The 26,740-nt window shown below is 38.5% G+C and overlaps 1 protein-coding gene across 4 annotated transcripts in view; it reads left to right on the top strand.

Annotated features, from left to right (window-relative positions):
* The window catches only part of CACNB2 (calcium voltage-gated channel auxiliary subunit beta 2), a 411,715-nt gene that overhangs the window by 130,125 nt on the left and 254,850 nt on the right, over positions 1–26,740 (top strand). The window contains exon 1 of one of the 4 annotated variants that reach the window (XM_049881889.1): positions 11,377–17,173. The exons of the other annotated variants lie outside the window; for them this stretch is intronic. Within the exon in view, the coding sequence (XP_049737846.1) occupies positions 17,126–17,173 (48 nt within the window). The 5' untranslated portion in view covers positions 11,377–17,125. Of the gene's footprint in view, positions 1–11,376; positions 17,174–26,740 lie in introns of those variants that run through there. 4 annotated transcript variants of the gene reach the window in all.

Genomic DNA, 26,740 nt, shown 5'->3' with positions numbered 1-26,740 from the left:
CCAGGTTCTTTTCTTTTTTTCCTTCAGTTAGAAAACTCAGCATTAGAAGAATGTCTAACCAATTGTCTTAATGGATATATTTTGCCTGTATTTTTTATAGACTACATGTCAAATTTTCTATTATTGCTAATTCCTCTTCTGCTCATTCTCCATTATTTTTGTGTAAACATTTATTCTTTATCTTTTCTTCCTCTTTCTCTTCTTCTTTCCACTTCCCCCTCCTCTTCCGTCTTCTTTTTCTTTTGCATTTATTTTCTGTAAAGAGATGGTTATCTCCACAAAATCTGTTTTATTATTTTTAATGTCTAGACTTTGACCAGGTATATATTTCCAGTTTCAAGAAATTATGTAAGAATATTTATTAAATTTATTTAATCAAACAACCAGTGTTGAAATGCTATTATGTATAAAGGATAATTTGAAAAGAACACAACAGTAATAAAAATATCAGTTTGTTTTCAGACTTGATCTTATAAAAAGCAGGATGCATTATGAAGTACAGTAATCTGGGAGAAGATTTAAATGAAAGTCTCAACAGATTCTTAATAGAATCTCTACCAAATTTACCTCTGAAGGACATTTTCTTGCTTTATTCCTAGGCAGAAATTTTTAGATTCTATTAAAGTATCTAAAGTCACAGTCAAAAAAGCCAAGCCAAAGCCATTGCCGTCGAGCCAATTCCCACTCATAGCGAAGTGAATAATGTATAAAAGATCTTTGCTGTCCTTTTGGCTAATTCTCAACTCTCTTTGAATAACACCCACTAGTGTGCTCAGTACACAGGAGATACTCAGTGATCTTGGTGAATTGAATGGGGTCTACCAGAGAAATCCTTTCAGCTTCTAAAGTGATTAATCTGATAACAGTTAATTTTATATTAGGATTGAAAACAATATACGTGCTTTTGTTTGACAATAAGATGAATAAAAAACCCGTTAAAAATTTAAAATATAAAATAATCACAAGGGGACATTAATACCAACTATAGTAACCTATTTTCTCTTAAATAATTTGCTAAGTGACTTTGAGCATCTATCCTAATATAGAGGTTTAGTAATTTTTAATGTAATTTCAGTTCCTCTACTCTCTATATATGAATATACACACATATATATAATATATATATATATGCATGCATATATATAACATTACACACATACATATACTTTGCTGACTCTTTTTCAGCTCCTACTCATGTCTAATATTCTAAAAGCAGTTTTAAAGGTGTTTAAAAATTGACTAATTTGGTGACATGGCACCAAAGACAAGTTTGTGTTTGACCATTGTAACACATCTTCCTAATTTAACGAGCCTCGCAGGTCAGCAGTTCTTCTACTAGTCTATCTACCCTCAGTTTATCTCACCTCTTTTGAGGTTATCTACTTTAAATGTGGGGAGCACTTCAACAAGCAGTGACTATGGAAGAAAGTCTTTAGCCTTCGTTCAAACTCAAGATCTAAGCTATCCAGATACTTATGACCATATAGGAGCCCAGTGCAAAGCCAAGCCCAGGGCAAATTGGTTTTGAACTAAACATTGACTTTGGCTTCCTCCACTTCCATTTCCCCATCTCGACTATCGTAAGTTCCTTTCCGGAGATTCAGTACCTCACATGTCTGTTCCTACTCCCAAAGCATCCATGCACTGAAGCTACCTATCTCCTCTTCTTCCCAACGATATCTTCCATTCTCTGAACTCCTTCTGGTACTTAGGTATTTGGAGGAAAAGCAGTGTGCTTTAGCCAATAATGTGGGATGACCTTCTCTTAAGACCTTTTGTGTTTCATTGTATTTCCAGCTTAATTATTGGTAAAATACATGGCTGTGTGTTGAACTATCCATATAAAATCAATCATGAGGTCATTGCTATCCAATATTTAACAGATATTCATTGATGAGAGTCAGTATTAGGGGGGATGTTTGAGTGCCATTCATTGTCTAAAATTCTTGAGGTGTGTTGCTTTGGAACAACTGCTTTGGAGTCTAACATACCTGAATTCAGATCCTATTTCTGCTCCTTACTACTGTGTGGCCTTAAACAAGTAGCTAAACTCTTTAAGTCTGCTTACTCCTTTGTAACCTGGGTACTTAGTCTATTTGGAGGAATAATGACAGTACCTTTCTCATAGCTGTTACGAGGATTTTATGAGGATTACAAGGAGCCCTGGTGGCTCAGTGGTTAAGCGCTCAGCCACTGACCAAAAGGTCAGCAATTAGAACCCACCAACCTACTCTGTGGGAGAAAGATGTGGCAGGTTGCTTCTGCAAAGATTTACAGCTTTGGAAACTCTATGGAATAGTTCTACTCTGTCCTATACAGTTGCTATAAGTCAGAATCCACTGGACGACAGTGGGGTTTTATGATGATTATATGAAAAGCCATGTAAAGCATTTTTACTCAGTGCCTGCATCAATCAGTAAATATTAGTGTGTTGTTGTTGTTTTTGCTCTTGGATCTAGCTAAATCTGTAAAGAGTTACCTTGTCTATCCCACCCCTTTCATACCCTCCAGATTATTTTATTGAATGTTGCTATGGTGTGACATTTTTATCTGACAGTGAACGTCTAAGAAACAGCTTTTTAAAACCCAGTGTGGCAATTCCTGAAAAGATACTGTCAGGAATGGTGTTTATTACTTTACACAATGTTGCTTTTTGTGAGGCCCTCCAGGAGAATTCAGTGGCTGTTGTTTGTGCCAAGCTGAGTTGTTCTTCTGAGCATTTGGTGTATTTTAAGCGTATAGATAGTAAATTATATAACTGACTGAGTTTCCCTTTTTGAGTTGGCTGCTAGAAAGCTCAGAGGCAAATATATGGCTCATCTGTAGGAAGCGTATTGATTATTATGGGATACATTTTAAGTCTCATTTCAGGCTTTATGTTCTGATCTTTGTTATTGTATTTTCTTTTAATTATTGTTTATTTTATGCTATTCCACAAATTATTTTTTAATTCTTATAAATCAACTTAAAGTATTTCGGAAACAAGGTGGGAAGATACATAAATAGAGATAGATAAAATAAGCTCTTACTAGTTTAATTTATGTTTCAGTGACTTATAGCTTCCATATCTAAGAGATATTTGAATTCTTATAAGAATATACTTATTAAATAACATTAATTTTCCGATTGCTAATATTCCAAACTTTTCAGGGGTGAGAATGGCTTATAGATAGTTAAGGGTGATTTGGGAAGTGAGAAGAAAGGAAATCAGTGAAAGACAGGCTGACTAAGGCTCAGAGAAGAAAAAGTGTCTGTTGAATGATTGAATTTGTTCATTAATAATGATTGAGCACTCTTCCATGGTCAGGTGACAAAAAATTAATTTTTTTGCCTTTCGCAGAGAGCATAACCAAAATGCAAACCCACTGCGGTTGATCAAGTTGATTCTGACTCATAGCGACGCTATAGGACAGAGTAGAACTGCCCCATAGGGTTTCTAAGGAGCAGCTCGTGGATTTGAACTGCTGATAGCAAGGTTTTCAAGACTACAGGCTCAAGAGCCAAAATTCTGAATAGAAATCCTGGCTGTCCCATTTCCTTGGACAATTTTCTTAACTTCACTCTGCCTCAGTTTCCTCCTTTGTAAAATGAGAATAATAATGGTACTTATTACCTCATATAGTTCTCATGGGTATCAAAGGATGTGAAGTGCTTAGAATAGTGCCTGGGACTTGAATACATGTTAGCTGTTATTCATATTTACCCTTTCTACTTGAGCCCATGGATTTTAAGAGAAGTTGCAGTGTCAATTTTGAAAATGAATTGTGTGACAGAGTTAATCAGATTGTCATAGAGGGTGATGCTGATGGTGATCTTTATGACACTAAGGATTTTAATAAAAATACATATGGGTCATAGGAATGTAACAGAATTCTGAAATCTGTCAGCAGTGTTTCATAGCAACTTTAGAGAAAATGTCTGTTTCTGTTTCTTGATCTTTCTAAACAAAAAGGAAATCAAAATAGCTGCCACAAAACATTTTATCCTGTTATTGTTATATACTTGTTCATGAAATATTACACTATGAAAAGTATCTTTTGCCTTTTTTTCTTTGTATATACATGTTGCATTTCCTAAATGTAATGAACTGATCAAATGGATTTTCTGGAAAAAAAAATATTGTGGCATGAAGAACTTTAACTGGTGGATATTCTTGGGCATTCTTCCCACCTTATTTACTGCTCCCCCCATAATAAGGAAAAATTTGTCTTTGTCTATTCAGAGTTCTTTCTTCCATCAGCAGCTCACAATGGTCTGTCATTGCCAGCCACTCTGCAATGTAAAACCTAAACTTTGTCTAGAGAGAGAGACCTGGAGATGTAGAATAAAAGAGAAACAGGTTTGCTGGCTGCCCTTGTTTAGAGTCTCAGTAATGGGTGAAAGGGAGAAAATTGAAAGAAAATAAAATGGTACAGAAATGAAGCAAATCTATCCAGTACAAAGCTGGGGGACGGGTTGAGGGAGAGAAAGCCAGGGAGCTGGGTGCCTGGGAGAATTGTTCTCTAATGTTTTTGTTTGTGTGGGAAAGTACGGCCAGGCTCTAAAGCAGGTTTGGTGTATAAGAGAACCAGAAGGGGAGAAAAAGTGGTATTTGAGAAATATTGCTCTGGTTATAGAATTCTTTGTTATGTCCTTTTGAGGTGCACCGTTAAAGACTGGCATTCAGTTTTAAACTGCTTTTCATTGCTGGATTGTTGTTCTTTGAATATGACTGGGCTGTGAGGCTGTGAGTGATTTATTAAGGTTACATAGCTTTCTACGCACATGAATGTAGCATATGTTGTTGTTAGGTAGCTTCAAATCAGTTCTGACTCATACTGACCCTGTGTACAACAGAAAGAAACACTGCCCTGTCCTGCACCACCCTCACAATCATTGCCATGCTTGAGCCCATCATTGCAGCCGCTGTGTCAAACCGTCTTGTTGAGGGTCTTCCTCTTTTTTACTGACGCTCTCTACTTTACCAAGCACGATGTCCTTCTCCAGGGACTGGTCCTTCCTGATAATCTGTCCAAAATACTGGAGACGAAGTCTCACCATTCTCGGTTCTAAGGAATGTTCTGGCTGTACTTATTCCAAGACAGATTTGTTCATTCTTCTGGCAGTCCATGATATATTCAATATTCTTCCCCAACACCATAACTCAAATGCATCAATTCTTCTTTTGTCTTCCTTATTCAATGTCCAGCTTTTACATGCATAGGAGGTGATTGAAAAGACCATGGCTTGGGTCAGACCCATCTCAGGCTTCAAAGTGGCATCCTGGCTTTTTACCCCTTTGCAGAGGTCTTTTGCAGCAGATCTGCCCAATGTAATATGTCATTTGATTTCTTGACTGCTACTTCGATGGGTGTAGATTGTGAATCCAAGTAAAGTGAAATCCTTGGCAACTTCAGTACTTACTCCATTTATCATGATGTTGCTTATTGGTCCAGTTGGGAGGATTTTTGCTTTCCTTATTTTTATTTTATTTTTTTTTTATGTTGTGGTGTAATCCATATTGAAGGCTGTGGTCTTTGTTCTTCATCAGTAAGAGCTTCAAGTCCTCTTCAATTCTAGCAAGCAAGGTTGTGTCATCTGCATATTGCAGTCTTCCTCCAATCCTGATGCTACATTCTTCGTCATATAGCCTAGATTCTTGGATTGTTTGCTCAGCATACAAATTGAGTAAGTATGGTGAAAGGATGCAACCCTGATGCACACCTTTCCTGATTTTAAGCCATACAGTATCCCCTTTTCTGTTCGAACAGCTGCCTCTTGTCTATGTACAGGTTCCGCATGAACACAATTAAGTGTTTGAAATTCTCAGTCCCCACAATGTTATCTGTAATTTGTTATGAGTCACAGTCAATTCCTTTGCATAGTCCATAAAACGCAGATAAACATCTTTCTGGTATTTTTTGTTTTCAGCCAAAATACATCTGACTTTAGCAATGATTTCTGTCATACTACATCCTCTTCTGAATCTGGCTTAAATTTCTAGCAGTTCCCTGGCGATGTTCTGCTGCAACAGTTTTTGAATTATCTTCAGCAAAATATTATTTGCATGTGATGTTAATGATATTCGTAATGGTTAAGATTGTGTGTCAACTTGGCCGGGCCATGATCCTCAGTGATTTGATAGTCATATAATGACATGATCACTTACTTCCATGATGAGAGTTGATATTACGTGATCATCTCCACGATGGGATCTGCTGTGAGTAGCCAATCAGTTGAAAGGGTGTTTCCTTGGGTGTGTGGCCTGCATTGAATATAAGTAGATATTCTGGCAAGGTTTGTGGGCTTTTGCTGGTTCTGGATCCTGCAGCTGGCTCCTGTGCATCTGATTTCTGGTTCTTGGGATTTGAGCTAGCAGTTAACCTGCAGCCCTGGCTCCCAATTTTTGGGATTCATCGATCTTCACAGCCTGTGAACAAGAGCCCTGCTCACCGACCTGCTGATCTTGGGTTCGACAGCCCCAAATGGCTGCATGCATCAGAAGAAGCCTGATCCATGGACTTGGGATGTTCCAGCCTCTACAACTGTGTGAGCCATTTCCTTGACATAAACCTCTCTCTATGTATATATATTTGTATTCTTTACTGGTTTTGTTTCTCTGTAGAACCCAACCTAAGACAATATTGTTTGATAATTTCCACATGCTGTTGAATCACATTTTTTTGTAATGAGCACAAATATGGATCTCTTCCAGTCAGTTGGCCAGGTAGCTGTCTTCCACATTTGTCAGCATAGATGAGTGAGTGCTTCCAGTATTGCAATCTCAGTTGGTATTCTGTCAATTCCTGAATGCTGCCTCCTGAAACGGTTGAATGTTGACCAATTCTTTTTGGTGCAGTGACTGTGTATTTCTTCCATCTTCTTTTGATGTTCCCTGCATCGTTCAATATTTTGCCCAGAGAATTCTTCAATACTGCAACTCAAGGCATGAGTTTTTTCTTCAGTTCTGTCAGCTTGAGAAATGCTGAGTGTTTTCTTTCCTTTTAGTTTTCTAACTCTAGGTCTTTGCACATTTCACTATAATACTTTGTCTTTTCAAGCCCCCCTTTAAAATCTTCTGTTCAGCTCTTTTACTTCATCATTGCTTCTGTTAGCTTTAGCTACTCTATGTTCCAGAGAAAGTTTCATAGTCTCTTTTGACATCCATTTTGGTCTTTTCTTTCTTCTTTGTCTTTTTAATGACCTTTTCTTTCTTCATGTAATAACCTTGATGTCATCCCACAAGTCATCTGGTCTCAGGTTATTAGTGTTCAATGTGTCAAATCTCTTCTACAGATGGTCTCTAAATTCAGATGAGGTGTACTCAAGGTTGTATTTTGGCTCTTGTGGCCTTGTTTGAATTTTCTTTAGCTTCAACTTGAACTTGCATCTGAGCAATTGATGGTCTGTTCTGCAGTAGGCCCCTAGCCTATTGATGTTCTGACTGATGATATTGAGCTTCTCTATCATCTCTTTCCATAGATGTAGCCAATTTGATTGCTGTGTATCCCATCTGGTGAGGTCCATGTGTATAGTCACCGTTTACATTTTTGAAAAAAGGTATTTTTTATTAAAAGACAGTGTTATTAACTGATCTTTCTTGTAAGTATGTGGATATTATCCTATCACTGACAGAATTATATTTCAGTAAAAAAAAAAAAAAAAAAGATTTTTTATTTTTTATATTTCAGTAGAGATCTAGAAATGTTCTTTTTGATGATGAATGTGATACCATGCCTCTTCGATTTGTCATTCTGGGCATAATAGACCATATCATGATTGTCTGATTCAAAATGGCCAATACCAGTCCATTTCAGCTCACGAAGGCCTAAGATATTGATCTTTATACACTCTATTTCATTTTTAATGACTTCCAATTTTCCTAGATTCATACTTTGTACATTCCATGTTTCAACTATTAATGGGCATTTGCAGCTGTTTCTTCTTATTTTGAGTCGTGCCACATTAGCAAATGAAGGTCCTGAGGTCATTAAGGTCACTCTACTTTGAGAAGGCAGTTCTTCCCCAGTTGTATTTTGAGTGCCTTCCAGTCTGAGAGGCTCATCTTTTGGCACTATATCAGACAATATTCCTCTGCTATTCTTAAGATTTTCATTGGCCAGTTTTTTTAGAACTAGATGGCCAAGTCCTTCCTAGTCAGTGTTAGTATGGAAGCTCCGCTGAAACCTGTCCACCATGGGTGACCCTGCTGTTATTTTAAATATCAATGGCATAGCTTCCTGCATCACAGCAACATGCAAGCTACAATAGTACAACAAACTGATAGACAAGTGGTGGAGTATATATATTCTAACTCAATAAAATAAAATATGTTTTAAACTTATCACTGATCTCTGGTACACATTTCATGATCATTGTAATTTTTGGAAGTGTGACTTCTTGCCTACCAGTTGTATGTGCTCTATTTCATGTGGTTATTTTATTTACTTCTGCTGCTATCTGTATATAAAACCAAAACTGTTGCCATCAAGTCGATTCTCAGTCATAGCGACCCTTAGGACTGCATAGGACTGCCCCATGGGGTTTTCCAAAGAGCAGTTGGTGGATTCAAACTGCTGACCTTTTGGTTAGCTCTTAACCACTGTGCCACCAGGGCTGTGTGTATAGGTGGTGAATAAACAGGTGATGCCACTCTCACTCCTGAAAAGACATGCTTGGTTGTTGGTCTGAAGTAAAACCAGTAAATCGAAAGGGAGCCCACACATCCTGGTAAGAAATAAAAGACAAGTAGAGAAAAAGGGAGGTTGTGAGTTCTATTGAAGCTAGAATAAAATAAAGTGATATTTTTTGATGGCCAGAAGTGTAGTTCCATGGAAGATGCAAAGGACCAGGTGAGGATTCTGTTCAGGATGCTAGAGGAGAGAGATGAGAATTGGGTAAAGAATAGTAGCAAATTGGAACTGATGTGAAAATAGAGATTTGTCATGAATTGTGCTACAGGAAACTAAACTTCACTAATGGATGGAAATATCCAGAAATGAGAAAATTGGGGAAAACATAGCTCGTACATTGGTTTCTTTTTCTGTTTTCTATACCTGTAATTATATATTTCTAGTTCCTGAGTATGTCATGGAAACCCTGGTGGCATAGTATTTAAGTGCTATCGCTGCCAACCAAAGGGTCGGCAGTTTGAATCCGCCAGGTGCTCCTTGGAAACTCTATGGGACAGTTCTACTCTGTCCTATAGGGTCGCCATAAGTCGGAATCGACTCGACAGCACTACGTTTGGTTTGGTTTTGGTTTAAGTATGTCATGGATGAATTCACTTCTTTTATGTTCCACCTTCACCACCTTAATACAGATTACCATCATCTTTCACCTGCATAAATACAGCAGCTTCCTACCTGGTCTCCCTGCTTCTTGTCTATGCAACTTGCAAACTAGCTCCAACTCCACTGCCAAAGTGAATTTTAAATAATAAAAATCTGACCTTGACTCTTGTAATTGAATTTCACTGCTCTTTCTATAAAGGTAAATATTTTCGGCATGGTACTTATGATCTGGCAATCACTAGCCTCTCTAACCTCATCTTGCCCTACTCTCTTTCTCCCTTACTTTGTCTTCCAGATGCTTAAATGCAGCATTCTCCTTCCTGTAATTAGTGTTTCATCTGCCTGCAAGGGCTACTGTTTTCCATCTCTCTGCCTCATCTCACCTTCATTTGTTTAACTCCTCTCCACCCTTCAGCCTTCAGCTCAAATCTCACTTCATCAGGGAAGCCTTTTCTAACTCCCATAATTCTAGAACATGTCTACCTGTATACATTGCTATAGTAATCTATGCTTTTTTTCAAAGAACTTACTAGTTCTTCATTATATGTTTGTGTGAATAAGTTCTTCATTATATGTTTGTGTAATTATTTGATTCAAATGGTCTTGACTCCCAGACTTTAAGCTCCCTGTAGTCAAGGAGGAGTCCCTGAGTGGTGCAAACAGTTAAAGCACTTGGCTGCCAACTGAAAAGTTGGAGGTTTGAGTCTACCCAGAGGCATTTTAGAAGAAAGGCCTGGCAATCTACTTCCAAAAAATCAGCCATTAAAAACCCCATGAGTCAGAATCAGCACGATGGCAACTGGTATGGTATGGTAGTCAGTCACGAACCATGGCTGTTTTACTTGTTTTTATTACTAGGACCTAGCAGATTGCATGCACATGGTAAGTAGCACTCAGCTGATACTGTTGACTGAATATAAGAATAATAGAGAGTTGGTCCTTTTTTGTTTTCACTGAATTAGTGAAGAAGTTTTTGGTGAACTTAAGAATGCCAGGCTCTGAGTGGTTGCAGTTATAACAACATACTATGAAGGAAGAGCACAATGAATGTATGACTGGAGAGTCTGTTGAGGAGCAACACTTCTTTCCTGAAACCACAGCCACAAAAGGAGCCATAAGCACTCAAGCCCAGTCAGCCCTGACAAGGAACCTTCAGTTCTACCACGAAAGGCTTCTCTATTTCTGGTTTTATTCTTTGTTATCAAAGAATTTTCTTCTCAAAACAGGTACTTCATCCAATGTTCAACATCCACTCTGTATAATTCCTAACTAGTAACAACACAGAAAGGGAATAGTAAACCAACATTAATTCTCGGAATTACAAGCATTGCCCAGAAGTAACTGTCCTGGACTTTTAAAAATATTTAGCTGTCATGGATTGAATTGTGCCCCCCCAGAATACGTGTCAACTCTGTTTAGGCCATGATTCCCAGTATTGTGTGATTTTCCACCATTTTGTCGTTTGATGAGACTTTCCTATGTGTTGTAAATCAATCACTATGACGTTAATGAGATAGATTAGTGGCAGTTATATTAATGAGAACTACAAGATTAGCTAGTGTCTTAAGCCAATTTTTCTGAGATATAAAAGAGAGAAGGGAGCAGAGAGACATGGGCACCTCATACCACCAAGAGAGCGGTGTTAGGAGCAGAGTGTGCCCTTTGGACCTGAGGTTCCAGTGCTGAGATGCACCCAGACCAAGACAAGATTGATGACAAGGACCTTCCTCCAGAGCCAACAGAGAGAGAAAGTCACCGCCTGGAGCTGATGCCCTGAATTTGGACTTCTAGCCTACTAGACAGTGAGAGAATAAACTTCTGTTGGTTAAATTGGTACACTCATGGTATTTCTGTTACAGCAACACTAGATGACAAAGGTACTGGCACTGACATTGTATACATTCATCTAAAACTAGTTTTAATTTGCTGCTGTTATCAATCTACCTCTCATTGTTCCTTTTTAGTATTGTTATGTATCTGGTATTATAACAAAATGGTGAATTTAACAATTCATTAGGTTAGTGATTTAGCTTCATGAACCAAACATCTAGTTTTAGTGATTTTTTTAAATTTTATTTTTTAGTAAGTATACATTTATTGCAGACAACTGCAGAAACTCAAAGATTCAAATTTCTCACTGATAATGGACTACTGACCAGCTTTTAGAACCAAATAATCTGAAGTTTTTTTCATATCTCTTAATAAAACATTCACGTCTTCATAATTTTTAATGTCCTGCAAGATAAAGTGTAAACTCTGCTGTGATAGTCAAGATACTTCACAGTCCAGACCCACTCTGGTCTTCTCACCTTCTGCCCTCTTGTCACCTGTTCTCCCTCCCATTCCACCACCTTTTTCACAGTCTTGGATTCTGTTAATTAATCACTCATTCCAGAAACATTTTTAGGTGCCTAAACCCTGGTGGCTTAGTGGTTAAGAGCTACGGCTGCTAACCAAAAGGTGGGCAGTTCGAATCCACCAGGCGCTCCTTGGAAACCCTATGGGGCAGTTGTACTCTGTCCTATAGGGTCGCTATGAGTTGGAATAGACTTAGTGGCAGCGGGTTTACTGTATTCATTTAAATACAGCTTCTGAGGTCAAAGGAAAAAGGACATACCATAGGAGTTTACTTCTCTTGCATGTTAAAAATCCAAAACCAAACCATTGCCGTTGTGTCGATTCCAACTAATAGCCGTCTTAAAGGACAGAGTAGAACTGCCCCATAGGGTTTCCAAGGAGTGAGTGGCTGGTGGATTCAAACTACCGACCTTTTGGTTGCACCAGGGCTTCTCTTGCATGTTGGTGACACGCAAATATAAGTGATATAGGGCTGATATGGTAGCTCCTCGGTCCTAGGGACTCAGGCTCTTCCTATCTTGTTGCTCTGTTCTCGTTGACATGAAGCATCCTTTTCATATAAATGGCTGCTCCAGGTCCTAACAGTATGTTTACATTCTGGCCAGCAAGAAAGGTAAAAAGAAGAAGGGGAAAGCATACTCCATTCCCTCTGAGAACACGGCTAGGATGTTGGTAGACATCCTTTCCAGTCATATCCCATTATTCAGAATCTAGTTATATGGACATAACTAGTTGCAATGGAGGCTGGGAAATTTATCTTAGCCAAACAGCCAAGTGCCCATTTCTGTCATCTTAGAAAAAGTAAAGAATGGCTAATGAGAGGACGTAGGAACCTTTGTCACACTTACTATGTGACAAAGATTCCTCTGCTAAGTGTTGTGAATATAGAGGTGAATAAGGACTGAATTGGTGAGAGTAGTTGGTTTAGTTTGAGGGGTCTGGGATCTAGCCCTCTTGTCTGAATGTGAATATTTATTCTGTATACATTCTAGATAAACAGAATACTTTCTGTATCTATTCTTCCGTGCTTTTGCTTTTGCTGCCCTATTGCCTGGGATTCTTCTGCCATTTTCCAATTGGTGCAATTCTACCTGTCCTTCAAGTCTAGCAAAAGTGTTTCCCCTCCTGTGAATCTTTTATGTTCTTTCCAGGGATAGTTATAAGTTACTTCCTCTGTGTTTCCATAGCACTTAAACACTATGCTGTCTTTCCTCTGCTGTATTATAAGGGACTGGAAGCATGCGTGGACTGTGTTGTATTCATGTCGTATTTCCAACACCTATCACAGTGCCAAGAAAATAGATGGTGCTCAGTAAATGTTTGCTGAATCAAATCAGTTGGTGCTTGGCATCCTTTCATGGGCTCCTGAATGCCAAGGTAGGTAGGATTTCTAATGAACTAGATATTTTTATGTATTGTGTATTATAAAATCATAGTTGATAGAAACTTAAGTGAATTCGAAATCCAGTTCAGAACCGTAAAAGAGATCATTTCCCTAGTGTTTTCATCTTATGCCGACTTTAAATTAATTCTTATTCTTTATTTCTATTTGGTTATTCTAATAAGCATGTGGAGGTAGAAGCAGTGAAGAGTCCTTAAGAAAAAGCTTGAATTGGAAGTACATGTTCTCTTGTATTACTTGCTCTATTTCCCACTTAAGTATCTTAAAAAAAATCAAATTTAAATCCTACCTACTAGAAATATATATTGTATGGTCCAGAATGTGTTGAGTTTTTTCCAGGACTTATTTCAAAAGCTAACTTGCAGTATAATGAAGAATTTCTTTTCTTAACTCTTAAGTTTCTGATTTAATCATAAAATCATATTCTAGACTGTCAACCTATCATCTATCTATCATTTCCCTTTTGGACCTTCAAATACATGGAAGTTGAATTATTGTTGTTGTTATTAGGTGCCATCCAGTGGGTTCGGTCTCATAGTGACCCTGTGTATAGCAGAATGAAACACTGCCCGCTATTGCATCATCCCCACAGTTGTCGCTATGTTTGAGCCCATTGTTGCAGCCATTATGTCAATCCATTTTTTTGAGGGTCTCCCTCTTTTTGCTGACCCTCTATTTACCAACATGATATCCGTCACCAGGAACCGATCCCTTCTGATAATATGTCCAAAGTATGTGAGACGTAGTCTTACCATCCTTGCTTTTAAGGAGCATTCTGGCTGTACTTCTTCCAAGACAGATTTCAATTGCTATAGGCAACATATTTCTCAAACTATTAAACTGTGTAGGGAGCTCTGTAGATGTCATTGATTGGGCATGGCCATGAGAGGGGTGGTGGTGCTATTTCCAAAGAGGTAATGGCATTAGTATCACCTTTGTTAGGTGCTGTCGAGTCGGTTCCTACACATGGCGACCCTGTGTACAAGAGAATGAAACACTGCCCGGTCCTGCACCATCTTCACAATTGTTGTTATGCTTGAGCCCATTGTTGCAGCCACTGTGCCAAACCATCTCATTGAGGGTCTTCTCACTGACCCTCTACTTTACCAAGTATGATGTGCTTCTCCAGAGATAGGTCCCCCCCTCTTCCCCGATAACATGCCCAGAGTACATGAGACAAAGTCTCACCGTTCTCGCTTCTAAGGAGCATTCTGGCTGTACTTACTCCAAGACAGATTTGTTCATTTTTCTGGCAGTCGATGATATAGTCAGTATTCTTTGCCAACATCATAACTCAAATGCATCAGTTCTTCTTCGATCTACCTTATTCATTGTCCAGCTTTCACATGTGTATGAGGTGATTGAAAAGACCGTGGCTTGGGTCAGGCGCACCTTAGTCCTCAAAGTGACATCTTTGCTTTTTAACACTTTAAAGAGGCGTTTTGCAGCAAATTCGCCCACTGCAATACATTGCTTGATTTCTTGACTGTTGCTTCCATGGACATTGATTGTGGACCCAAGTAAAATGAAATCCTTGGCAACTTCAAAATTAGGTATATTGAATATAGTTTCAAGCAAAACACTAGTAGAGATTATTTGGACCCTGGCAAAATAATTCTAGAGCACATCTGGAAAATTAACTTATTGAGGGCAGACATTTCATTTTGAAAAAAAGAAGAATAAGAATAAAAGACATTTCCTACTAGATAAAAGATCATACTATACAATTCAGATAATATGCATAAGAAGGTAATATCTATAAGAGAAGGTGGAAGAAATTCACAAAGTCACTGTACCAAAAAGAATTGGTCAACATTCAGCCATTGCAGGAGGTAGCATATGATCAAGATCTGAAGTCCAAGCTGCACTGAAGACGTTGGAGAAGAACAAGGATCCAGGAATTGATGGAATACCAATTGAGATGTTTCAACAAATGGATGCGAAGTTGGAAGTGCTCACTTGTCTATGTCATAAATTTGTAAGACAGCTACTACGTGGCCAGCTGACTGGAAAGGATCCATATTCGTGCCCATTCCAAAGAGAGGTGATTCAACAGAATGCAGAAATTATCAAACTATCATTAATATCACATGCAAGTAAAATTACGCTGAAGATAATTAAAAAACAGTTGTAGCAGTACATCAACAGGGAACTGCCAGAAATTCAAGCCAGATTCAGAAGAGGACGTGGAACGAGGGATATCATTGCTGATGTCAGATGGATCTTGGCTGAAAGCAGAGAATACCAGAAAGATGTTTACCTGTGGTTTATTGATTACAAGTTTGATTAGTATATAATAAAGCTATAGAGTTTTCACAGACTATTTATTTAAATTATAAAAATGACTGTGTATTAATAATACTCTTGCTTGCATTGCTGATAGACAAAGCACTTCAACCATTTCGGGCCTCAGATACTTATCTGAAAAAGTGGTGGGGAGGGATTCAGCTTTAATAGCCTCCCAGTTAATTCAGGATAATACAGAGTTAGTACTTTAAATCTCAAGTTTTAAGAAAATATTGATGAAGTGTTGAGGATTAATAGGTTTTCATTTTCCATGGGCCAAAATAACACGTTGGTGGGTGATCATAATCTGTGATGCTCACTTAGGTTATTGTCTTGTCATGAAATAGTTAACATATATTCTTTAGTCATAACAGTATATGGAGTGACTTCGACCAAAACCAAAACCAAACTCACTGCCATCGAGTTGGTTCTGACTCACAGCGACCCCATAGGGTTTTCAGGGCAGTAAATCTCTATGGAACAGACCACGCCATCCTTCTCCAAGGAGCTGCTCATAGTTTCGAACTGCTAGCCTTTCAGTTAACAGTCGATCACTTTAACCACTGCACCACCAGGGCTGCTTAGCAACTTGGACAGAGGGGGCACATTTGGATCGATAGCTGTGGCACGCTAAAAGGTTATATGAATCATTGCTTATTAGAATGGCTCATAGCATACAAATTAATCGTTGCATCCCCAAGTGCCTTAACAATTCATCTTTTTAGGTGTGACATATGCAAGGCCTTTGAGGAAGAATATTATGATAAGCTCGGCTCTGAATACTGGGTCTTTAGAGAAGGATGCAAATAATAGCTTCTAAGGAGTATGCGCTTGTAAGATTTCATGGTTCTAGGTAGCCGTATTTAGTATATCGAATCTAAATCATAGGTGATATGTTATCTGATTAATCAGGTCTGTGCTGATTAAATTGGCTTGCCAGAGTTATGTTTATTTAATGTGCTTTAATGTAGAAAATGAATATTTGGCAGTGAGCAAAAAAAGCAGTGCAGCTCCAGTGGCTGAGTGAGTCAGGTACCAAGGCCACTCCGGCGATCCTTCTCCAGTTCATGTGAGACACGTACTGCAAGACAAAGCGTCTGACAATTTGAAGGGGGTTTTGTAGTCCTAGAAACCCAGAGTGAATTAAAGACTCGACTCTTGTAATTTTTTAGGGTAAAGGGGGGAGGGGGAAACAGCAAATCCGAGATGCCCACTCTGGGGCAGAGATAGCACTGAATCCGGGATGCCGGCTGCCAGGCTGTGCATTGTGAGGACGGCAATAATAGCAGAGCCGCCGCGGGAGCAGCATCACTCTCAGATGCAGTAACATAAACAGCATCCAGAGTAGGCCTCCTCTTTGTAAAAAAGCAAGAGACTGCAGTGTTGTGAAATGCAAGGGTCTCTGATGTTTGAATATCTCCCGAGTTGAGAATGGCTACTGTAAAAATGTTGCCGCAAAACTCTGATTATTTGGACAGCCAGAACTCTGTGTTAGGAATAGTTCTGTCAGGGAAATAAGTGATATTCTTCGTAGATGTTGTAAATAGACAACACCTTGAAGAAGAAGAGATCAAATTACCTGAAAAAGAAAAAGGGAAAACGAAGTTTTGGCATGCCTGCAGGAACTGTTGTTGTTTTTCACACAAAAAAAGAAACTACCTAGGAGGCAGAAGCAAAGGGTTGATTTGCCCATGCCTCTTACCTGGGAGTAGAAGGTGGGAAGAAATGGACAGTGGCTCTGATGAGAAGACAAGGCACAGCGCAGCCTGGTGAAGCCAGACGCTGACTGCGTTCTGCACTCCTCTTCATGCAGTGCTGTGGGCTGGTGCATCGGAGGCGAGTCCGGGTGTCCTATGTAAGTTTCTATGGCTGTTGAATTGTGGCTAGGAGCTGAAAATACCATTCGTGTCTGTATGGTGCGTTTTGCCTCTTTCAGATGTTTTTAATCCCTGTGCTGAGGACCAGCCAGAGAATCAATCATTTGCACAAGGAGATTTCCAGGCACCTGAGGTATATGAGCTTCTGAGATTTTCCAGACATTGTTTTATTTCTCTTTAGTGCCTTGTTACTTTGATAAGGTTGCAGATAACTTGCACTGGGGCTGTTTGGGAAGTCCATTGTCTCAGAGATCTGTATCTGTGCAAACCAGTTGATATTCTCTTTTTCCCTAGAGTACTTCTGTCTTCATTTTGGAATTATGGCATGAAAAAAAAAATCTTTTCTGGAGAGGTTGTCAGATTACACATAGCCACAGAAGCTAACAGTGAATCCTATTTTGGAGAGTTTCAGTAAAATAGTAGCTGATAATCGTTTGATGGATGACACAGCTGTTGCAGTAACGCCAGCATTTACAACAGCTTTATCATCCTGTGACTATTTCACTGAAGACTGAAATAGCCCCTTATTTCATGGACCTGCTGTGTTTTGCAAAATGGCTGTCTGAGTATTAAATTCTATAACGATAGCTTATAGAAACACTGAAGTATCACTACTTAAAATGATTGGATGCTAATTGAAATATGGTGTGCAGTATGCTAGCCGACAAGCTCCGAGCAAGTGCTTGCTTTATTTTCATACTCCTTTTCCATGCAGCCACTTTATTTTCAGGGAGCGCTGTGAGAGCTAGCAGGAGGTTTATGCAGGCTGGCCAAACTGCAGTGCTGAACTGCTTAACATTGGTTTGAGGTCCATGGCTTCAAAATAAATAGAAAATCTATGAAGAAAGCTAATCAATCTGTAAGGGTATAACGTGAAGAAATCTGTGACCTTGGAAAATTGGCCACTAGGAGAGATATATGTGACAGTTGCAAGACCAACAAGGTCAAAATCTGATCTGATCTGATCTAAATAATAAAGTTGAAGACTGAGGGTGAGAAGGTGGGGAAAGGACAACTACATTCCTATTAAATTTTAAAGAAAATATTCAATTTTGTTAAATAATTAAAAGCCTAAAAAGTGTATTTGGCTTACTGGTTTTTGTAATTGTTAAACATTCAGTGCTGCTTGTTTCCTGAATGCAACAGTTGATATCTAAGGAATAAATGTAGCAGTGAGGTAGCAAGCACAAATTTTTTAAAGATGACATCTGCAGGGATAGATTTTTTTTTCCAACACAGAAATTAATTGCTGTTTAATAAGATGTGAGAATAAGAGTTACAAAGTTTTTAGAGAGTGTAATTATCCACATAAAGAAATCTTAAATTCAAAATAAAAATAATTTGAAATTTAAAATCTATGTTTTTATAGAATAGTGGAGGCTGATAACTCGAGAGCTTTATGCATTCCTGTTGGTTCTTTTGTAATGAATTAGAAGTCTGTAGTTATGTAGCCAATTAGATAGAGGAATTTATCAATAAGGCATCAAACAAAGCAGTAATTTTTACCCTACTTACTTTTGTCCTTTTCGTGACATTGAACATGTAAATAAATAGGAAGAGGATACAATGTAATCTGCATTTTTTTGGAATCTTCACTGAAAGGAATGGAGGTTTGATTCGTATGCTAATTTTCAAACTTTTTTACCCTGTATTTTTGTTAAGGAGCCAGGGAAAATACATTTTGAAGACAATAAGAAATTTCTACACCTTGGTCACTAGAAATAAATTTTCTTTTCTTTTAGAACATTTGTCTCTTGGGGACTCTAACCTGTCACCCACCTGCTGCTGTTTTAGCCTCTTTTCTTTGACACATGAATATATGGGTTGCAGTTTTGTTTATAGGTGGCCAACTCAAAGCTATAAAAAAAAAAAAAAGCTATAGATATGTTAAATCTGGAACCTACTTCATTTCCTTGGAGAAGAAGAGTGCACTATCTACTTATCTGTCACCAAGCTCCCTAACTTGACTGCGAAGCAGATGAGGAGTGGAGTTTGGAGGCTGCTCACTGAAAACTCAGGTGGACAACAAGGCAAAGGGCAGCCCAAACCCTAAGTGGTGCTAGTGGTGGGGGCAGGGCAGTCAAATCAAATGGGCTGTCTTGGTGGCTTTTCTCCAGTCTATTGCCTGTGTTAGGGGAGAGAGACTCAGGTCAGACCAGTATTAAATTCCAACTAAAGCTTAGGAGTTAGAGGCTGATTTTATATATATATATATAATCCTCCACTAGTTCTCATACCTTTTTTTAAAGAAAGTATGACAGCTTTGTTAAGGATTCCTCCTACTCTAACATTGTCTCTCAGCAATAAAAGTGATGTGGGCATCAAATTAAGTTATATGTATATGTCATAGTTCTTCATTTCTAGCTTTTCACCTTCCATAGCTGTCACCTCACTTAGATTTCCTCCCCTAGTTGTTGAATGTTGCTCTTATTGCTTTCTTATTTAAGCTTATTAAAGTTGTTCTGTGAGCAATGGGCCCTCTCTGTAGAAAGTGGTCCCACTCTTTCTCTATAAGACTGCAATGCATAACCCTCTCTTTTTGACATTATTATTCATATTTTCTAGATCTAGTCTTCATTATTTTGCTTATACTCAATCATCATTATTTTAGAGCCCAGTTTTATATCTCAGAAGTAATTCCTGTTTTTACCTGAACTTTTTTTGCCATTTTATTTTATTAAATGACATGAAAATCCGTCAGCTGAATAAATACTCTTATGTTTAAAGAATACGTAACTATGGCATACAATGTGTACATTTCTGTAAAACACCTAAAATATTGTCATTTCCATGCTTGGAGGAGTGGAGATCGATACTAACTCTTTTTGGTAAACTTTTTATTGAAATACAGTCTACATGCATTAAAGTTCAGAAATCCTAAGTGTTGGGCTTGATGTATGCTCACAAGTGAACACAAGTGTCTAACACCCAATCAAGAAACCAAGCATTGTCAGCACCCTTATATCCCCTTCCAGTTGCCAGTTGCCTGCCCACCCCCGCCCCCCCAGTACCCACTCTACTGACTTCTAATATCATGTATTCGTTTTTCTCCTTTTCTGAGTTTCATATGAATGGACTCATACAGCATATACTGTATTTGGTCCAGCTTATGTAGCTGTTCATTATATTTATGAGATTGAGCCATGTGGTTGCAAGTAGCTGTAGCTTGCTCATGCTCATCCCTGTATAGTATTCCATTGTGTGGCTGATCTAATCATCCCATCCTACTGTTGATGGGCACTTGAATAGTTACTGGTTTGGGATTATTACATATAGTGCTCTTATAAACATTTGTGATGTGTCGTTTTGTGAATGTATATGTATGTATTTCTGTGGGATATAAATCTAAGAAAGACATTGCCAAGTTATGGGGTATGCATATATTCAGTGTAAGTAGATACTGCTAAACAGTTTCCAGAGTGGTTCGATCAGTTTATATTCCCATTAGTACCATTAGTAGTGCCTCACCAAGACTTGGTATTATCTTTTAAATTTTAGCTAGTCTGGAGAGTGTGTAGAAGTACCGTATTATGGCTTTAATTTGCATTTCCCTGATAACTAATGAAGTCAAGCACTTTTTCATATATTTATTGGCCATTCGGGAATCCTCTATTGTGAAGTGTTCAAGTCTCTTGCCTCTTTTTCTCTTAGGGTATCTTGTCTTTTGAGGGCTTTTTTGTTCAAAAAAGAGCTAACAAGGACAAAAGCAACTGATAATTAAACCCATTGCTGTCGAGTCGATTCCGACTCATAGTGACCCTATAGGACAGAGTAGAACTGCCCCATAGAGTTTCCAAGGAGCGCCTGGTGGATTTGAACTGCCAACCTTTTGGTTAGCAGCTGTAGCACTTAACCACTACACCACCAGGGTTTCCAACTGGTAATTAGAATAATAAAATGAATGAAGATCAAGTAGTATATGTGGACATAGTTAGAAAATGAGATCAGACTGACCTGGGTTTGAATCTTGATGTTATCATTTATTTATAGTGTGGTAGTGGGAAGCTCTTTTCTCATTTCGAGCCATACTTTTCTGTGTAATTAGGATAATAGTAAAACCTTAAAGGTTTATTTTGAGAGTCAAAATGAAATAATGTTTGTCAAGCATTTAGCGTATTTCCTGACACATAGTTATTTTTCAAAAACTGGTAGCCAGTATGAAATGAGGTCGAAAGACAGAGAAACCACAGTAAGGAGAATGGTAGAGAGGGAAGTGGTAGATGCTGGCTCTCGACAGTCGCTCTCCGTATTGTCTTGATTCTTGTTATTAACTGTCCAACAGAGCGAAACTCTGTCTGGTCCTGCACCATCCCCATGACCGGTTGAGGATCAGAGCGTTGTGATCCATAGGGTTTCAATGGTGGATTTTCAGAAATAGGTTGCCAGACCTTTCTTCCTAGTCCATCTTACTCTGGAAATTGTGCTAAAACCTGTTCAACGTCATAGAAATACACAAGCCTCCACTGACAGACGAGTGGTGGCTGCGTATGAGGTGCATTGGACAGGAATTGAACCCAGGTTTCCCATATAAAAACCAAACCAAACCAAACCCTGTGCCTTCGAGTTGATTCCAACTCATAGCGACCCTGTAGGACAGAGTAGGACTGCCCCATAGAGTTTCCAAGGAGCACCTGGCAGATTCGAAGTGCCGACCCTTTGGTTAGCAGCCATAGCACTTAACCAGTACGCCACCAGGGTTTCTGGTCTCCCATATAAAAACAAGAATTCTATCAAGGAACTACCAGTGCTCTCGCTGTGTTAGTTGCTTCATGCCAGTAATCATGGCAAGCTTTGGTAAATGAGCTAAATGTTGGAGAATGACCTGGTGCAGGTACAGGTAGTCTCTGACTGACTGACAATGGCGTCTTGTTCCAATGACTCCATTGTAAACCAGTTGTGATATAAGTTGAATACCTCGGTTTTTTTGGTTAGTTTTCATTATTATTGCCTTTTGTTATCTGTGTCTTTATAAATCCAATCTTTGTCTTTTGGGTTTGGCATGAGAATAATAAATAACATCAGCAAATTAAGTACTGCAACATTGTATGTAGTACGATGACATATATTGCCATTTTATAAATGAGAAAACTTCGAATTAGAGAAATTAACTGTATTTCCAAAGGCCCCAAAGCTGGATAGTGGCCAAGCTGAGATTCAAACTGAAATTTATTCTTAGTCCAAGTTCAGTGTTTTGTTCATCTTGTTTGGAATGTATTTATAAGTTTAAATATTTGGATTGCAATTAAATTTAATTAATGCTAAAATTTTATAATGTTTCTGAGTAAAAGAAAAAAATAGTCATCGTTGAACTTGAGATATGCCCAAGTGCCAGTTAATAGAGATTTCTGGCTAGTAGAATGGTAGGTTTTTTTTTTTTTTAAGTTATGGATTTTTTTTTCTCAAAATTCATACTTTTTCCAAATTATCAGAATTATTCTATTACATAGAATAAGTTTAAGCTATAGATTTGTTTCCTCTGTCTTGAAAAATATCTTTTCATTGAAATGATTTTTTTTTTTTTTTTAGTTTTTGGTGGCATAATTCTATTTCTCCACAAATAAATAAAATTCATACCCATGGTGGTTATAATTTGGAGCTTTCCGGATGTGTCTTGAGATGTCCTTTGAGAATGATATTTGGGTTTTAAAACCTGTATTTTTTTCTTTAAGTCAAATTTCTGTGTCCTTTTGGCAGGGGGTCTCTGCTTGAGCGAGAGATTACTGACTTGGCAGATTTGGGACTGCGTGTGTTTTTAATAGCTTTAACTTTGGCTGTTAAAGTCCTTCAAATTTTTAAGGTGCCCATAAAGTCCTAAATGTTTCTTCTAACTCGTGTTCATCTCTCTAGGATGTGAAAATGTTCTTCAAAAGATATATGCCTACATTAGAGCAAAACACCTCAGCTTTGGAAATAACAAACACTACTATTTAAAGTATTCTATGAGAAAAAGGCCACTTAATGGTTTAATTAAATTTTTCAGAGTTTTACATTTTGCTTTAATTATAAGCTTCATTACATAATGACATTTTATTAATAGAAAATGAGATAGATGAAGATGCCTATAAATGTTAAGTAAGAGCACAGAGAGGAAATACAGAATTCAGTTAGGGGAGGCAACCGCTGGGCACGTATAGAGGATGAACGTGTTGCTGATTTTTCAGGGGCATAGGGTCTTCCATCAGAAAAGCTACTCTGTTCCATTTTGGGGAATGTATTAGTCTTCTAAGGAGCCCTGGTGGTACAATGGTTAAGCCGTAGGCTGCTAACTAAAGGGTCGGTGGTTTGAACCCACTAGCGACTCCACATGAGAAAAGACCTGGCCATATGGTCTAAAGATTATAGCCTAGGAGACCCTAATGGGGCAGCTCTACTCTGTCTTGTAGGGTTTCCATAAGTTGAAATTGACTTGACAGCATGCAACAGGGGTCCACTAGTTGCCTTAACACCGCCTCCGCATATTCTTGTGATCACTTCTTTTTTTTCCCTTTCCATTGAAGAGGCAGTTTAATATGTGAATGACAACAAACTCTGCAGAAGGGTCCTAGAGTTTGCATGTTGTGGGCAAGTAACTTCATCGTTCTGGGCCTCAAGTTCTCTTTCTGTTAAGTGGGCATAATAAAATCATACTCGTAGGTTTCCTGGGAATATTACATGTGTTATACTATGAAAACACTCCGCACATAGTAAGTACTCAATAAAGTGTTAACTCTTTTAACCCTTTAAAGGATTGTTATTCCTACCTTCATCTGCATCTGAGTATCACTTCTTCTGTGGCAAGAAAGGTGCGATCACTTCTGGAAAGGTGAACTGATTGTTTTAAAGAAAGTTTTTGTGTAGTCTAATTATGGGGAGCCCTGGTGGTGCAGTGGTTAAGAGATATGGCTGCCATCCAAATAGTTGGCAGTTCAAAATCTACCAGCGACTCCTTGAAAACCTTATGGGGCAGTTCTGCTCTGTCCTGTAGGGTCTTTATGAGTCAGAATCTACGTGGCGGCAACTGGTTTTGTTTTTTTGTTTTTTGCAGAAGTCATTATCCATCCATTCATTCAAGAAGCAATTATTCAGCACCTGTTCTTTGCCCAGGGCTGGAACTGACTCAAGAACATCTAGTTTTTTTTGATTGCAAAATCTAGGAATAGAGAGAGGAATTGGACCCCTAAGCCCTGCCCTCAGGAAGACTTAGCCTAGTGGGAGAGATATACCATTTTATGGAACATTAAAATATATTTGACATAACTGGAATATTTGACAATAGGAGAAACTAATGGTATACCTGTAGTAGGGAATACCATGCAGGCATTAAAGGAAATGAGCTAGATGTGTATAGACTAACATAGACAGAGGTTTATATTCTGATAATAAGTTATAGAAAAAATAAGTTGCAGAGCAATGAATAGAGTACGATTGCATTTACTCTATATATGTTTATGTCTTTGTTGGTATTTGCATAAGAAGATGCCCAGAAGGCTATACCAGTGTGTGATAGCTCAAGGAAGAGGGGTTATAGGGGGACAGGTGGGATTTTACTTTTTACTTTATATAGTTAGACTTTTTTTATAATAAGAACATTTTTATTTTTGTAATAAATATTTAATGTGATGCCTTAATTTATCCCTCACCTTCTTCCAGAAAGGCTTATAAATTTATATATATGTACCCTCCCATTGCCATCAAGCCAAGTCCGACTCATAGCGGCAGAGTAAGACAGAGTAGAATTATAGGACAGAGTAGAACTGCTCCATAGGGTTTCTGAGGAGGACCTGGTGAATTTGAACTGCTGATCTGGTTGGCAGCTGAGCTCTTAACCACTGTGCCACCAGGGTACCTGATCTCATTAGAAATCACTGAACTTAAAATACAGTCAGTGAAAATAATCTGTAAATTGTGGAATTTGTTAATGTAGAACTTGTACTTAAAGTGTTTTGAAATAAAGAAAGGCAAGCTCTGATTTGCTCTTCAGGTCTGAGCTTCATTGGGTGTTGTCTGTAGATGGGCTATACTATATTGGTCAGGGTTGAGTCCTTGGCTTTGCATGCTAAGAACCTGTTTCCCAAAGGGCAATCAAATCCTACTGAATTATTTTATACTCTGAAATGTCTTTGCTTTTAGCACATTTCCTAAGTAACTGAAGATCAGAAGGAATGTACAGGATCTAAGCAGAGGAAGGTAAATCATCGTGAGGGATATTTTCATTAATTTATCCTGGCCTAGTGAGTCATTCTCCTCCATTAAAGGTGCACACCAGCAAAGATGATCAAATATTCATATCCGTTGGCCCTGGCCCCATTCCACTGTCTTGAGACACCTTTCCTTTCAATGCTGTGATACTACATTCTCCTGTTTTCATATTTCTCTTACCATCCCTTCTCGTCTACATTGAAAATTTTTTTTTTTCTGTCTATATTGTTGTTCCTTCAGGTGGTCATAAGCCTGTCTTCAGCTCTTGAGAAGCTGATGAACACCCAACGTACATTTGAGGAATGCTTAGGAGAAGGAAAACCTAGAAAGTAGACTTAGAAGGAATGTTCAGAAAAACTGAAGGGAAATTATTCTGTGTATATGCTGATGGCTACAATATCTATATGCCCAGCTCAGCTCTTTCTTCCAAGTTTTAGATACGTATAACCATCCAAAAGCTTCCATCTCTATTTGGGAACTCCATAGCCACCTCAAACAGGGTTTATGCAAAACTGAATTTAGTTGTCTTGGTCCTTTTCCTATGGCACCTACACCCTTCTTGTCCACTCTCCCACCAAAGCCTGTACCTATTCCCACCTTACTGGTCACAGTAAATGTCATCATTATAGTCCCAATTGTTCAAGCCAGAAACAGAATCACTATTCCTCCCCTTTACTCTGAATCCAATCAGTCATCACTTCATCAGTTCAGTCACTTCTACCTCCCCAGTAGCTCTAGAGTCTGTTCTCTTCTCCATATTCCACCTATCTCACCCCTAATGCAAACCAGGAAACCAAATTTACTTAGCCACCATGCTACCAGGGCTCCTTAACCCTAATGCCCCAAACCAAACCCATTACCGTCGAGTCAATTCCAACTCATAGCCACTGTATAGGACAGAGTAGAACTGCTCCATAGGGCTTCTGAAGAGCCGATAGTGGATCCAAACTTCTTAACGACTATGCCACCAAGGCTCCTTAACCCTAATGCAGGCTCCTATTATTTCCCTTCCAGATTACTGTATTAAACTCCTGACTGGTCTCCCTGCCTTAGTCTCAATTCTTCCAACATTTCACTCTCCCTGGGTTTTTGGGTTTAGTATAGCTGCCGCTGAGATTTTTTTTCAAACGTAATCATGTAATTTCCCTGCTTAAAACCCTCAGTTGCTTTCCATTTTCTGACGACAAAGAACAAACTGATCAACATGGTACTTGACCATTCTTGATCAAGCTCCTGATTGCTTTCTCAGCCTTAACTCAGCACCTTCACATTCTGAACTCCTAATGGCATTGAATGTCATTCAGTCCACCAAACCTCCAGTGCTCTTGTTTGCCTCTGTGCCTCAGATGGGGCTGTTCCCAAGACTG

This window comes from Elephas maximus, chromosome 4 (assembly GCF_024166365.1).
Source record: "Elephas maximus indicus isolate mEleMax1 chromosome 4, mEleMax1 primary haplotype, whole genome shotgun sequence".
Taxonomy (NCBI): domain Eukaryota; kingdom Metazoa; phylum Chordata; class Mammalia; order Proboscidea; family Elephantidae; genus Elephas; species Elephas maximus.
Note: the sequence above shows the minus strand (reverse complement) of the source record. Positions and strands in the feature narration are given on the sequence as shown.